We start from the raw sequence: 16,475 nt of genomic DNA, 5'->3' as shown, positions 1-16,475 counted from the left end.
TAGAAAAAAATGAATCATCTTTTAAATATATACACTTATATAAAAAGAACAAAAGCCCTGAGAAATAGTAACTCTTAGAACTAAGAAATACAGCTTTTTAATTTGACTAAGAAAATCTAAAAGAAGGAAGTTTGAGACAATCAAATACTCTAACTTATTAAAAGTAGAATAAAAGCAATTCTGCTGATTCCTTAAAACAATCTAAATGTAACAAAGATAATAAAAACACTTAAAATACATTTTTAACTGGACACAGTCAAATACAACTGGAAGCAGCTATAGTTCCAAGCCCCAAACATGCAATCTATGGAGAACAGTAAATGAATGTAATGAATATTTGACCTAGCTTAGAGGGAAAACTAAAAAGAGTTTTAGGAAGGTTAGAGGTCTCACATTCATGTACACATACATTCCAAGATACCATACACTGACCTTTCTTGCTAGGAAAGGCAAGTTTTAGGTCTTAGCATAGATGACCAGAGCTAAAGTCTGTGATACCATAAAGAGAGGACAGGTAGAGCTAAGTGAGGAGATGGGAACGGGGAGGTCAGGCAGATGTGGGAGTGAAGTGCAAGTGAGGAAGAGTGACGTAATTAATTCAGTATTCAAGAAGTCAGAAAAAATAGACTTGTAATACAATCTAGGTAACCTGAAAAACAAACAACTTAAATGGATCCAAGGATATAAAGATAACATCAATAGCTAATAATAAATGAAAAAATTGAGGAAATTGTTAAAAGAATGACACCTCCCAGAAAGAGAGTTTGCAGGTAAATGTTACATTTTCAAAGAACAGATCATTCACTACTATTTTACAACTGCACTGTACAAAGAAGGAAAGCTTCCAAATGCTTCTTACAAAGTTAGCATGACACGATACTGACAAAGACTGCATGCACCAAAAGAAAATTAGTGTCCTACCAATATGATAGCAACAAAGAGTATACAGGAGCATACGGAAAGATGAGTAAGAGGAATATACCACTTCCAGGGAGTTTACAAAGTGACAGGATGGGCCAATAATTGGATACAGATTGTAATTCATTATATTAATAAAGGGAGAAAAATCCACATTTATCTGCTTAGATGCCAAAAAAGGCACTGAACTTTTCAGCCATTCCTTATTTAAACAAATGAACTTCAGGAACAGGTGGATGCCTTTTTTATATGGCAAAAACCCTAAACATGTTACAGTAGTATGTGTATATGTGTGCAATGAGAAAGAGACAACACAAGTGTTTTTAAGTGGATGTTTCTACAAATCAATTAGGTGAAGATCACGGTCTGTTATGGTTTGTTTGGATATCCTCCCGAAGTCTCATGTGGTGATGGGGGGTGGCTGCTTTGAAGGCAGCTGAATCTAGCATTTGTGACGGGTTCACTGTCTAGTGCTGGGATTGGCAGTGTGAGTGCGGCACCCACCCAGGGGCAGGTAACAGCACACAATGTAAGGGAGGGAAAGAGGTGTGATTTCCCTTTTTGCCCTAGTTTGCTCTTGTTGCTTGCAGCAACAATGAAAGGTTGCCTCTGCCACTCTACCTGGAGCCAGCTGAGATGAACTAAAATCTCTGAAAACTGTAAGCTACATAAATCCTTCCTTCCTTCATTTTGAGTGTCAGATGTTTTGTCTCAGCAATGAGAGAGAAGTATCCAACACACCCACTATTGAAGAAATGAATACGTTTCACATAAATAGCATAAATATACAAACTGTTCAGATTAATTAGTTTATGAAGGAAGTATGAATTAACGGCAGCAATGAGAAATAATCTCCCCTGGATTTCTAAAGATCAAAAGATGTAGTAATATTTATGAAAGCAAGAAATATGGGGAAATGGTCACAAATATTAGTTACAAAATAAATTGGTATGATGTCTTTGAAGTAACAAGACAGAATCTGATAAAATTTAAAATTCATAGGTCCTATTATGCTTAATTCTTGGAGTGAATTATTTTCAAATTTAACATCTTTATTTTTATTTCAACCATTACATTCAAATAACATTTTAATTCTATCTTTTCTATGAAACAGATTTTGGAGTTTACTGAACTCTAGCATGTTTTCATTATCTCAAACTTAAACCCTATACTCATTCAACAATAACTTTCCACTGCCCACTCCCCCAGGCCCAGGTAACCACTACTCTTTCTGTCTGAATTTAAGTACCTCATGTAAGTAGAAGAAATCATATAATATTTGACTGTTTGCATACAAGTTTCTTTCACTCAACATAATGTTTTGAAGTTTCGTCTATGTTGCAGCATGTATTAAGAGTTCAGTTCTTTTTAATGACGTACTAATATTCTCTTGAAAGCAGATACCACATTTTGTTAATCCAGTCATTGGTTCAGACATTCAGATTGTTTCTAACTTTCAGTTATTAAGAATCATGTGGCTGTGAACACTGGTGTATAATATCTATTGGAAATCCTTGCTTTCAGTTCTTTTGGTTATATCCTTGGTGGGGAACTGCTATATTATATGGTAATTCTATGCTCAATTTTCATAGGAACCACCACACTGTTTTACAAAATTAGCTACACTATTTTTCATCCTATCAGCAATGTACATGGATTTCAGCTATTTCATAATTTCCCCATATTTGTTATTTTCTGTGTGTTTAACAGTCATCCTACTGGTTGTGAAGTGGTACCTCACTATGGTTTCAATTTGCATTTCTCTACCAATCAGTGATGTTGAATTCATCTCTCCAGGTGTTGATTGGCTAAGTTCAATAAAATTTTAACATTCTACATCACACTGAAAAATGAATGTGTCCCCCACCTTTTGTGTTGGAAACTTACCCCTTAGGTCAAGTTAATGACATCAAGAGGTGAGATCTTCTGAAGGTGATGGGGTCATGACACTTCTGCCCTCATGAACTGATGGGTTATGAAGCAGTGGGCTTTTTATATAAACAAGCTCTCTCTTGCAAAGCATTACCACATGACACCCTCCCCACCACATCATGACCCAGCAGGAAAGATTCTCAACAGAAATGTTCCTCAGATGCTGTTTGACTTTCCAGCTACCAGTAGTGTGAGCTAAATTAATGCCTATTCTTCATAAATTACCTAGTCTCAGGCACTTTATCACAGAAACACAGGATGGATTGATATCTAGGAATCCCTTATTACCTACAAAAGTCTTCCAGCTAGAAATCTAAATTCATCATTCTTTGCTCTGAAAGACTCATATGAAATGTCATATATTTTCCTACTTTCTTTATATAAAATATTAACTTTTTATTGCTAGTGCTGGAAATTGAACCCACAGCCCCACATAAGAGCTCTACCACTAAGTTATACCTTCAGCCCCTACTCTTATCCTTTTAAAAGATTAATAAAAAACTGGAAGTCTGTGGCTTCAAATTCAAAGGATCCACCACAGAGAAATTTCTGCAATCTGTAAAATTAATAAAGTTAACCAAGATTAAGCCAGATGATTCAAAAACTAGGACCCATTTCTAGCACACATTTTTGCCATTTGGCAAACTTTTCTGTTTTAAGTGCACCTTATAAGATGAATACAAATGTAATAAATATGGTAGGGACCCCTGTATTTGTTTCTTCCCCTTAAGTTCCAAAAACAAGTCTATAAACAGCTTGGCTGGGAGTTATGGCACTTGCCTATAATCCCCAGGATCAAAAAGAAATCAATAAATAATTTCTTTAGACACATGTTTTTCACTTAAAAAACTGAGAATATCTTGTGGATCATAGCTCGTTCATATTCATGTTTCTAACTAAAAGCAGAATGTCAATCTACAGTTATAAAAATACCTTCTGACTGAAAATAATCAAGACAAAAACCCAAGAGTAAATAATTTATGTAACAAATGCTAAATACTAGATAGCAATCATAAAACATTAAAGACCACCAGAAAACAAGAAAGAATATTTCAACCAAGATAGAGGCCCAAAACTTAAGTAAATGCTTCCTAACTTGCTCTTAACACGCAGAGACAAGTGATGACAGTGTCCAAGTTAATTTCAACATTTTAGAATGAGCCTGGAAACTCTACTCATTTATTGTAATACTTATAACCAAACCATCTTTTAATTAAAAAGGGCTATTTTTGTAAATAACCCCTCCTAACAAATGCTTTAGACGAGAGCAAAATCAAAATACAATGACAAGAATACCTATAGGCTCAACTGCTTTAAATCAAAGGCAGTTTTCCTCAGCCAATCCCTGCTTGCTCCTATTCAGAACTGTGGACTGACTCCTACATAAAACGCTAGTTATTCTAATTTAACTATCCCTATGAGCACAGGAATTTACAGCAGAAAAATTACCTCTCGAACTTCATCATCTTCTTCATTGATATTTTTTTGTCTGCTTTCTCTGAAACGGCGTACCTAAATCATAACAAAGTGCAAATGTTACTCATCCCAGTTACATAAATACAAAATAGTGTACTATGATTAAGAAATGCTTGTTGGCACAACATGAAACTTGGAAATTTAACTATAGTTCATCTCATAAAAAAATCACTAAAGAAATTATGTTTTTCCCAGTTATATTAAAATATCAGAAATGTGTTGTAAAAAAATATTGGCTCTAAGCAAAATTACATTACCTGCTGCCAAAATGTTCTATGCCACTGAAAAATAGTTTGTCAGACTGCAAAGGAAAAACAATCCTAATATCCTATGGGCACTGTACTTCAGTAAAATAGTTAAAAGTAAGTATCTCTCCTCTGTAAGGTTGCAAATATTTATTATATTGCTCAAATCACTCTCATATACTTGGTTGCAACATACCCACGAGGCTCTCTACAATGGTATCTGCAGTGAGTGAGCCTCTAAAGATCTACTTTTATCAAGTTAACTACTGAACATGGACTAACCACGGCTCTGGAACCAAGAAGAACACTACAGACTTCTCTTTTAATGTTTTCTGCTCACAGGGCTCTGACAATGTAGTCATAGTTATTTATGTAATTTGTTTAATATTCTACCAGCAACTACTACGTACAAGGTGCTACTATCAGAAATGGGAATACAAAAGTAGTCAAAAACTGACCTTGTAAAGCTTACAATCTAGTGAGAATCCAGGAGGGAAGCTAGCCAATGCCTAAAGTTGTAGGCTTAGGAAGCTCATGACTAGATGTCCCACAGATCTCAATACCAGCCGATAGTCTTCTTGCTGTGCTTTTCTACCATCTTCCTTAAAATAAAATCCTTAAGTGACTGTGTTTCCAGGAATCGTATGAGTCCTTTCAAATATCTAATCTTTGCAAAAGGTAAGTGCTCAGAGAAAAGTAAAGTGGGAAAAGGGATAAGAACTGTTAGGGAGAAGTTACAGCTTAATAGGATTACCAAAATAAGCCTCACTGAGTTTATATAAAAGTAAAGATTTTAAGAAGTGGAAAATGAACCAGACAAGTACACAGGAAAAATAATTTACACACAGGAAAAAAATATGTGCAAAAGCACTGGGGAAAAGCATGACTGGTACGTTTAAAAAACCACCAAGGTCAGTGGGGCTGGAGCAGACATGAAGGCAAAGAAACAAGAAAAAGCTGGAAAGGATATCAGTATGGAGCACTGAAAGGCAAGAGTGAATGGATCTGAAATGCCGGGATCACTGGACAGCTGAACTGAAGACTACACTGGACAGAGGACAGGTAGAAGGACAAGAGCAGGGAGATTCATTTGGAGGCTACTGAAAAAACCCAGATGAGAAATAAACATGCCTTGGAGCAGAGATGAAGGTGTTAAGCGGCAGCCAGATACTATACACACTAATAGAGGAGCCCGAAAGACACTAGACAGTCAGGACCAGGCACAGAATAACAGAAGGCAAGGATGAATTCAAGGTTTCTGGTTAGAGCAATGGAAAAAAAGTTAGTTCAATAGGGGCAGAGCAGGCCCGAAGGCAGAGTGTGAGCCTCAGTCATGCAACCTGGAACTGTTTGAGATGTCTATTAAATATGCCTAGCAGGCTGTTAGCAAAGGAAGCCTGCAGCTGAGAGGAGAGGCTGCCCACACAGGAAACTGGATGAGATTACAAGAAGCGCTGCCTAGATGAAGGAGATGTCCAAAGATGGAGTCTGGGGCACTCCAGTTTAACAGGTTGCAGAGATGAAGGAAGGAAGGAAGAATAGAGTAAGACTATAGCACCAATAAGGCAGGAAAGAGCCTAAGAGTGGAGGCTGAGATGCCAATGAAAACAATGTCTTGAGACTGACGGTGGACAGCAATAGACGTGACTGTTAATCTTGATGAGAGCAGCTTCACTGGAAGGACAGAGCCAAAAGCCCGCATGGACAGGCTCAAGAGAAAAACAGGAGACGAATTATGAAAAACAGGAGCAAATACTGGAAATGCTGGAGCAATTCTGCTATATACAAAGGATAAACAGCCATAGCTACAGGGAAATGTAGAGCTGTATTTGCTTTTTGAATGGAATTATCAGTGCTTGCTATGATGAAGGAAGTGACACACAGAAATAAAATTTTGAAAAGATGACATAGCATGTCACAGTGTTCCAGGCGGTATAAAGCAAACCAAAAGTGCTGCCATTCACACACAAGAAACAAGGCACTGAGAAGGTACTGTGTGTCAGGCAGTAGTGTATGGACTTTCCATGGACCAATTCTTTTAATCTTTGCAACACCACTGAAGGATGTTCTGTTGTCTCCATTTTACAGATGAGAAAACTGAGGTAGAGAGAGGTAAGAGAATGCACTGATGAATACATAACAAAGATTTTGATTTTGAATACAAGTGATCTGGTCCAGAGCACATACTCTCAGCTGCCACGCTACCTACATACATGCAAACGTGGGCGCGCACACACACGCACACATACTAACAGTTCAGGAGGCAGTGTCACTACAGGTAGGGGTGGTTATGTTTTATTTCTGGTACTTAATTGAGAAATGCACTGTAATAAAAATTAACAAACCCCACATCTCCAGAGTCACAGAGCAAATTGTGGAGTGTGGATCATCTGTCTTGACTTGGCATTGAATACCACTTAATTAATACCAGAAAGCTTTAAAAGAACCATGTTAAACAAGTGCACTAAAATGAAAGCCAAGGCAATGCATTTTTAAGGTAGTATTATTTTGTTTTTGCTTGGAAAATACAGAAAGTGATCCCTTATACTTAAACACAACTGTTGATAGTGTGTTTACACTCTAGCATTATTTATGTGCACAAACTCAGGCATACAAAAAGTAAGTGGTATCATATGCCTTTAGAATTGTTTTCCCACTTCACATTTAACTAGAAATATTTTTTCATGTTCTTCAAAAATGTAATTTTAGGGACCAGAGATAAAGCTCAGTGGCATGGTGGCTGCCTGATAAGCGCAAAGTCCCGAGTTTGATTTCTGGTTCTCAAAAAAATGTAATTTTAATGTCTATAAAGAATTCTATATAGTATACGTGTCAACATTTAATGTTAAAGCATTTCCAATTATTTCCCACTGTAACACTGTGCCTCCATACACAAACCTCTATACTATTTTCTTAGGAAAATTTCCCAGGGGCAATTAAGAATAAATCTTCTTAAGCCTCTGTCAAATTGCTTTTCAATAAAGCTATTAGACATAATTCTCTTAGGGACAATGTACTGCAATTTTTCCCAAATCATTAGCTATCTGAATGTTCAATTATCCTTGGCTATGCAGTATTCATATATTTATTAGCCATTTACATTTCCTCTGTGAACCACTTATTCATATCCTCTGCTCATTATTCTATTGAAATATTTAACAGTTTTTAAAAATTTATAAGAGATCTTTAATACTACATTAAGCATATTAAACCTTTTGTGTTCATATATATTTTTCCACATCAGTATCTTTTAATTGTGCTTTTTGATAATCTGACAGGCAAACATTTAAACTTTTTTGTGGTCAAATTCCTCTGTAATCTATGTATTGCTTTCATGCTAGAGAGAATATATGTTCTAGATAAATTTCAAAAGCCAAATCAAAATTGACTGAAAAGTGAAATGTGCAAGAATTTTCATCTTACAAAATTCATTTTAAAGCACTCTCAGGATTACACAGGAAGATGGTTTCTATGGGGAAAAAACTAACATTTAACCAGGTGTGGTGGTGCATGCCTAAAATCCCAGCACTCCGGAGGCTGAGACAAAGAGGAGCACTGTAAGTTCAAGGCCAGCCTGGACTACATAGTTAAACCCCATCTCAAAAAGACAAAACAAAACATAAAACCCCAATATTTATTCAGTAATTGAGCTGATTAAGCCTAATTATGTCAAATTCATTGGTTTGGAAGACTCCTAGGCTAAGATTAGTAAAGCACACTTCTGGGGGCATCTGCATGCGTCACTGAGGTGTGACCTTGGATATTAAATACAGTCCCTGGCCTCCTTCTCTCTGGCATTATTTCCCTGTTCCACTTCCAAGATAAGCATTTTTGCTCCACCAAGCTTTTTACTATGATGCTTTTGCCTTGGAGCCAGTCATCCATGGACTGAATTCTCTGAAACCATGATCCAAGTAAAACCCTTCTGCTTTAAATTGTGGCTGTGGGGTACTGTGCCTCACAACTATATATAAGACTCCATTCTAGCTATTTTCTAATTTAATTCTAATTTTTTCAGACGAAGAAACTGAACAAATCACAGAAGTTAAATAACAATGGGGAGGTGTTGAGATATTCCCAAGAACAGACTGTCCAAAACAGACTTACACACCCAAATTAGTCACTCACCTCTTCATCGATTTTATCTTCCAAGGCATCAATATGACGTTCTTTAAGAAATCTCTGTGTTTTTTCCAACTGGTATTTCACTAATTCCTCAATGGCATCTTTCTCTTCTTTGTCTACAAATTCTTGTACTGCCTCACCCATCCCTCTTTCTGTTAGCAGTGAGAGCTGAACATTCTATAAAAGAGATGCAAACCATTAGAGGTAGAAATAGTATCTACTCCTTATAAAATAATTAGATAAGAGCAAGAAAAATTATGCAATGAAGTTATCAGAGAGAAACATAAAGAAGTTAACCAGTTCTGTAGGGGGCAAGGGAACCAAATTGCCTCACACTAATTAAGCCTGCTGCTAAAAATTAAAGATCAGAAAAAACAAAGTTAGGGAAACCTTTTTGGACCCTTTGGGAGCCCTTATGTCCCTCTCTCAAACAGCTTTCTTTTTCTCAGTAGGTATATTTTGCTCTTAACCTCCATTGTTCCTGAAATTCATACTTCGATTTTATAGAACATGAACTTGGACTAGACATCTAGTAGGTTGGAGTTTCTTCCCCTATATCATTCCTATTAAGTTTCCATTTTGAAGTTTAAAACCGTCTCCTAGGAAGGAAGTGCAGAGGGCATTGAAGCCTGGAAGGACAGCAGAGAGAGGCCCAGGGTCTCCCACAGCCACTTGGGATGTGCATTAGAATCAGTTGTCTGGGGCTGGGAAATAAGCTGACTTAGCATACTGGAAGCCCGGCAGCACCAACACACAAGAGGAGTGTGTTGGTCAGCTGGCCAGCTTGCAAAAAGCTACATGCCCATTCCACATCCAAGTGTGATGAGACCCCTGCTACTCAGAGCAAGGAAAGGGCTTGCCCAAAGAATCCCAGACAAGCAGTTCTATACTTCCAAAGGCCCACAGTGCTAAGGAGGAGTGAGATAAGCAACTTCTCCAAATGTCCTCCTGGTGCACAGAACCAACACTCTCTCCCATCCCTACACTTTCCTCAGCCCACAAGAAGTGACAGAATATACAGACACTGACACAAGGGGGCCTGGATGGAGCACAGTTACCTTTCCATAAGAAAGGGGACACAGCAATGAAGATGGCTGGAAGTGATAAAAAAAAAAATGTGATCTGCATTATCTCTGTTTTACCCCCTCCACAGCTCCTATACTCTACTATAAAAGGCCCTTGTCCACCCGTATAGGGGAAGATGGTGATTTGAGGCAAATAGGCCTCTCCATCTCCTTTGGAGCTTTTGCTGAATAAATCCTTTTCTCCTTTTACCAAAAAAACGAAAAAGCAAAGGTGAATCAAGAAAAGGGAGGGGAATCAAAACAGGTGTTGCAAGACCTGAATGGCTGGGACATCCTAGAAACAGCTGCTCCTGATTAATGAGTTCAGGTTAAACCATTATATTGGTAGGCAAGATATTTTCCCCTTAAAGACATCCAAGTCTTAACCTCTGGGACCTGTGAATACGTCACATAATGAAGGGGAATTACAAAGGGACCTCAAGGCTTCTCATCAGCTGACTATAAAATAGTGGGATTACCAGGGATACTTCAGGTAAATCCAGCAAAGGGAAATAGCAAGGCAGGAGGAGGGAGCCAGCGGAGATGGGTGTGGGAAAATGGGCACACACACAACACTGTTGGCTTTGAAGATGGAAAAAGGGGACCCAAAGCCAAGAAATGTAGGCACCACTACAGACTGGAAAAGGTAAGGAAATGGATTCTCCCTCAGAGTTTCCAGAAAAGAACATAGCTGTGCTGATAACTCCATTTCAGTCCAGTGAGACCTGGGCCAGATTTCTAACCTAGAAAACTGCAAGCTATTTGTGTTGTTTTAAATAAGCACAACCACAGAAACTTAAAAGTGACACAGACCCTCGACAGTTTGTGGCTGTATTTGTAATTCTGAATTTATATTCAAATAATCAAATTAAAACTTTTAAATAGAAATTTTTAAAAAGAGGGTAACAACAATAACAGTCATGCTAATAATAAAACATTAACATTAAATGGGCACTAAATCTGCATTATTATTATTAATATTATTATTCTGGATTTTGAAATTATGTAGCCCAGGCTGTCTAAATTCTCAGCAATCCTGCCTCAGCCTCCCAAGTACAAGGGTTACAGGCAAGTGCCACTACTCCCAGCCTAATTTTTGTTGATGTACAGTAACTACAAATGAATATAACTAAATAACACCCTACTTACTTCATAGAAACATTGACAGTTAGCAATTACTCATGCCCTGAGTTAGAATCTGCTATTAAAACACAGCCATTATTCAAAACATAAACTGTAACACATAAACTGTAAGACATTACCTTCTCTGCAGTTTGAAAATATTGTTTTACAAGGTCCTCTACCCTGAGAGTTGCTCCTTCTGAAGGTTTTGTGAAAAGCTTCCCAAAGTTAATTTCTTCTCCTAGAAAAAAGAAATTCATTTTAAACAACAACAAAAATCCAGCTTCTCTTACGTGAAATCAGCCAACCTCACCCAGTTTGCTGTCACTAGAGGAAGAATAGCAGTATGCCAACCCCAGCTTCCTCCACATTACTTTCAGGGGAAAAAAAAGCCACCTTTGTTACAAGTCATTCTCTCCCACTGTCAGTATGCCCTTCCCACACACCAGGGAGGGTGTCTCTCGGGGGTCCCTAGGACCTTTTCAGGGCCTATGCCTATCATGGATTAATTAATGGTCAGCTTGCATGGGTATGCCCAGATGAACTGAGTCAGTGTGGTTATGAGTGTGAAGATACATCTGATTGCTGCCAGAAAGGCACAGAAGGTGAACAGGAGGGGAAGAGCACATGCTGTTGATTCTACTGAAGCTTGCCACAGTTGGCTTTCCTGATACAACTCTGCTGTTCTTGGAGGAGCAGCTCAGATCCTCACCATGGCCAGGGTATGGGTGCAGTTCTCTTCCAGGGAATTTTGCCCTTTTCCTTGAGCCTCATTTCCTGATTCCAGCACAGATCCTTCACCCCACTGGTACAGACTTTCTAGCTTCCACTATGGCTTTGGGCCTTTCTGGTGCAGATCCTTGATGCAGACTGGCATGAGACATGGCCATAGGCTCTAGTCTCCGGCTGGAATTGTTGGAGACACTGTGACAGAATCCAGGACCATGGCTGGATTCTTTAGGTCTCTAGCTTGTGGAAAGATCTCTTGTACTCCTATGTATTTGACTTTTTGGGTGAATATCATAAAATAATCCCATAAACTATGTGTCCTGTATTAAATCTATTCCTTCGCAAACCATTGACTAGTACAATGCCAGGTCAAAACAACTTCCATGATACTACTAAAATGATTTTGCCTTTTTTACTGTATGGACGTTCACACCAATGATACGGAAGTGACTGGAAATAAAACTGCCAGTTCCTTGGACTGAGTCAGGGTGATGGCACTGAGCTTCACAGAAGTCAACACCATACAGTCACAGTTCAAAACAGTCAAAGGCTACTTAAAAATGTCCCCAAAGAAGCAATAGACAGCATGACTGAATTAGATCTCAGCAACCCGAGCACCACCTTTTCCACATTCTGTAAACAAAGGAAATACATATAAAGCACTTTTGCTGTACTCTTAAAACAGGATGATCCTCCCTGCCAAAAACCAGAAGGATGAAACAAAAAGAATATCACACTAGAGGAAGTCAGGAAACACTGGATGTAGGACTTGCTCTGCTGAAATCCCGTCTGTGGTAAATGGATGTTAAGTGTCCAGCAAGTATGAGAATCTGTACCAAAATACAATAATGAAGCTAAGTATAGTAGTGTACTCCTATAATCCCAGCACTTGGGAGGCTGAGTCAGGAGAATCACTGCAAGTTTGAGGTCAGCCTGAACTTAGTGAGTTAAAGATCAGCCTGAACTACATAGTGAATTCTGTCTGAAAAAAAAACAAACAAAATGGACAATGATAAAGAAAAAGAGCTTCCCTGTCTCCCTCCCTATGAGAAAAATGATGATAATACAAGGTGGTAAGTACAGAGGATATGACAGACAAAGAAAGCAATTCTTCTCCAAGAAGGCTGAACATCATCCGGAGGTATCAAATAAGTGTCATTTGAGTCAAGAATTGAAGAAAGAACAAGATTCACTAAGCAAAACAGGGAAAAAGCATTTCTACCAGAAAAAGTATGGAGAACAGCCTAGAAGGTAAAGAGGCACAAAGTTCAATGTCTTTGTCAAATGAACAAAAGTCTTATACGAATTTCAAGCAGGAGTTAATACTTTCTAAATAAGATTAGTACATTTTAGGGGCTGGGGATTTAGCTCAGCAGCATAAGTGCCTGCCTTGCAAGCAGGCAGTCGTGAGTTCGATCCCCAGTACCGATAAAAAAGAAAAAGACAAAAAAAAAAAAAAAATTAGTACATTTTTAATTTGCCCAGCACTGTGTGAAGAACATTAACACAAAGTACACCACCTAGGCCTCACAATAATCCTGAGGCCAGCAGTTAATATTATTTTATAGATAATGCTAAACAGCAAAGGTTATTAATGTCCACAGTGTTAAACATGGAATTAAGTGGCAAAGTTGACCAAAACAACAGAGTAGGCAGAAAACAGTCTAATAAGACACACAAAACTGTTTCCACTGAGCAGTGTAAGCTGAAACTGAAAAAGGACTGCTAGAAGAAAATTTACCAGCAACAAAACTGAAGGAAATACACATACTGAAGTTTTCTTTTTCTATTGGTACCAGGGATTGAATTCAGGGTCCCACGCCTGCTAGGGAAGCACTGAACCAACGATCTAATCTTCATACTTTTTTTTTTTTTTTGAGAGTCTTACTATGTTGCCCAGACTGGCCTGGCCTAGAACTTACGATCTTCCTGACTCTTCTGCATAGTTCTCTTCTGAATAGTACACTCGTGTTTCAAAAAGTTGAAAAGAGTACACAATAAAAGAAAACCATTCACAAGAAACCAATAATTATATCTCAGCTAATAAAACCAGGTGACTTACTTATAAACAAGAGCTATATGTTTCTATGAAAATTCTCTTAGTTAATAGCCTAATAGTAAGAGCCTCTATATTTAACATAATTGATATTTTTTATGAAAAAAATTCATTCAATGACCTTGTTTTATCAGTTAGAAAAGAATAATTCATTTTTATAAAAATTTTAATTAGAAATTAACTATCTGGATCATCAGAAATATCAAACTACAGAAAACTTCAAAAACTTTTCTAAACCATTGTACACTCTCAAATTAAAATACTTCATAATGCAAAATGTAAAAGTATATTCTCTGAATATTAATGACATACAGTAATCTATTATTAGTCAGCAGCACTATTTTAAAAAACTGTCTCTTGGGCTGGGGATTTAGCTCAGTGGCATAAGTGCCTGCCTTGTAAGCAGGCAGTCGTGAGTTCAACCCCTGGTACCGATAAAAAGGAAAAAGACAAAAAAAAAAAAAAGAAAAAAAGAAAAAAACTGTTTCTTAAACTATGTTTCACCAGTTTAAAAACTACCGAATTTTTAGAAGACAAAACACTCAAATATATCCCAACTATCATTTCTTGTCTATATTACAGCATACTAAAATGTTTTCTGATGTTACTCAATATTTCTTTTACCAAAGATCGACTTACACATACCATGTAAAAGCATTCATTAACTTGTAAAAAGAACTAGCTTACCTTTCTTTTCCTTTAGTTCTCTATGCCTGAAAAAATGGATAATGTCTTTTGGATTAGCTACCCGATCCACGAATTTCTGGCTGAAACGATGAATGTTGAAAGGTTCAAAGCCCCCACTGTAGTCTACCTGGAAATACACAATAAACTATGAAGGGCAGGGAAGAACAATCTGCCAAATTTTAGGCAACAGACTCATTCTTTGATATTTATAGTGTTTATGTTCAATACTTTTAAATTTATAAATTAATTTTCTACCATACATTTTAAGGATTATGATGATGTTGTATCATTTATCCTACTGAGAAAATAATGGTTGGGAAGTTTATAAACTTAAGCAAAATATTTTGTTCAAAGGAATCAAGTCACAACAAGAATTTTTAGAATATTAGAATGATTTCATGTCTTAGGACAATAATAACAGTCTAGGTACCTACAAAGAATACCATCTGAAAAAGATGTGGGGTTTCCAAACAAACTTCTAAACTTTGAAAACAAGAGGACAACACCTAACAAAATACAACCCCAGACTCAGAGGAACTGGCTCACTGGCATATTGTCCCAGGGCCACGCCTTGCGGTTAGACAAGGACAAATGCTAGGAGCAAATAGGGAGGACAGAATCAAGTCTGGTAACCCGGTCAGATTACCTTTGCAACACAGTATCTGGTTGGAAGTAACAATTTCATTCAAGGCAGGCTCTTCTCTAGTGGTAAGCAGACTTTTCCAAAGAGAAATACCACCTTTCCTTCAAGGACAGACAATCATTTTCCTATATTAGTGGATCTCAAAGCATGCTCTGAGACCAACATGGTATCAGCCTGTGCAGGAGATCCCTTCCTTGACTCTACTCTACCACATGTGACATCAGACTCGACACTCTTTAATTGCTAAGCTTTCTCTCTATTCCATTTATCTATCTGACAATTGTTTTGTATGTCTCCTAATTCCTCTGCTTATGAGCTCAGGAAGTTCAGTGATTTATCTGTATTATAGCATCCAACATCTGTTGGATGGTACACAGTAGGTACACAGTAAGGTACAGAAGGTACACAGTAAGATTTATTCAATGAATTAATGACTTAATTAGGGTCCTCTGGTTTTTACAAGGCATTTTTTTTTTTTTGTACAGAGGATGGAACTCATGACCTCGCACTTGTCAGGCAGCCATGTATGCCGCTGAGCTAAATCCCCAACTACAAGGCATTTTTGTAATGCTATTTACATGATATATTTGTTCTTTTGTTTCACAAATGAATTAAAAATTTACTGTGTTGAAGAAAAGGTATGCCAAATTGTTACCTAAGTGTGGTCAATTCTAATAGTATCAGGCAGATGTAGAACAAAAACATGGGATCTTTGTTCCAATGAAGAGGATCATGTGGTTTCCCCTAAAACACCCACCTGTGCCAGGTGTGGTGGTGTACTCCTGCAATCCCAGAACTCAGGAAGCTGAGGCAGGAGAATTGTTGCAAATTTGAGACCAATCTGGGCTGCAAAGTGAGCCCCCGGCCAGCGGAACTATATAGCAAAGAAGTTGTCTCAAAAAGACAAAAACCAACCAACAAACAAAACACCCACCTTTGTATCATCCTGAATATCTCCATAGCTGCCATGCTATAAAAGAGAAAGTACTAAATACTAAAGATACATACGGGATCTTTCCAAAATGCCTCCAACTACAGCAGCATTTTGTAATTTCTGCCCTAAGAGTTACAAAACTCACTCAATGAACGAACTATTGGGAATCTTCAATATTCTAGGCACTCTGCTAAGGATCAGGGATATAACCATAAATAATGCACAACACAGATTTTCAAACAATTCACCAGCTGATGACAAAGAAAAATATAAATAAAAAATTGCAAGTACAGAGTCAGCGGTTGAGTAAATTAAGTGCAGAGTAGAAGCACTAACTCTGCAGAGGCCCTTGGGCTTCTTTGGGAGGAAGGGTTTTAGTGGATGCCAAAGGAAAACAAAGAAAGGAAAAAGGAAGTGTATGGCACACTGCAGGGGCAGCATGGAAAGGGTTCAAATGAAATAATTCCACCTGGCATAGGGACAAGGAAGTTTAGTACAGTATGACTGGAGTTCAGGTGTGCTTAGGAGGAAAAAGACCAGGTAC

General features: G+C 37.7%; 1 protein-coding gene across 5 annotated transcripts in view; it reads right to left on the bottom strand.

Moving 5' to 3' along the window:
• Positions 1–16,475, bottom strand: part of Mre11 (MRE11 homolog, double strand break repair nuclease) — a 63,768-nt gene that overhangs the window by 18,395 nt on the left and 28,898 nt on the right. For all 5 annotated transcript variants that reach the window (XM_063256218.1, XM_063256220.1, XM_063256219.1 and 2 more), the window contains 4 exons: positions 14,355–14,481; positions 11,023–11,123; positions 8,700–8,873; positions 4,300–4,362 (listed from right to left, as the gene is read on the bottom strand). In XM_063256218.1, the coding sequence (XP_063112288.1) occupies positions 4,300–4,362; positions 8,700–8,873; positions 11,023–11,123; positions 14,355–14,481 (465 nt within the window). The remainder of the gene's footprint in view (positions 1–4,299; positions 4,363–8,699; positions 8,874–11,022; positions 11,124–14,354; positions 14,482–16,475) is intronic.

This window comes from Cavia porcellus, unplaced genomic scaffold (assembly GCF_034190915.1).
Source record: "Cavia porcellus strain 051 isolate PalLab524CR breed Dunkin Hartley unplaced genomic scaffold, mCavPor4.1 scaffold_9, whole genome shotgun sequence".
Taxonomy (NCBI): Eukaryota; Metazoa; Chordata; class Mammalia; order Rodentia; family Caviidae; genus Cavia; species Cavia porcellus.
The sequence above is the reverse complement of the archived record's forward strand: the minus strand, read 5'-3'. Positions and strand labels throughout refer to the sequence as shown.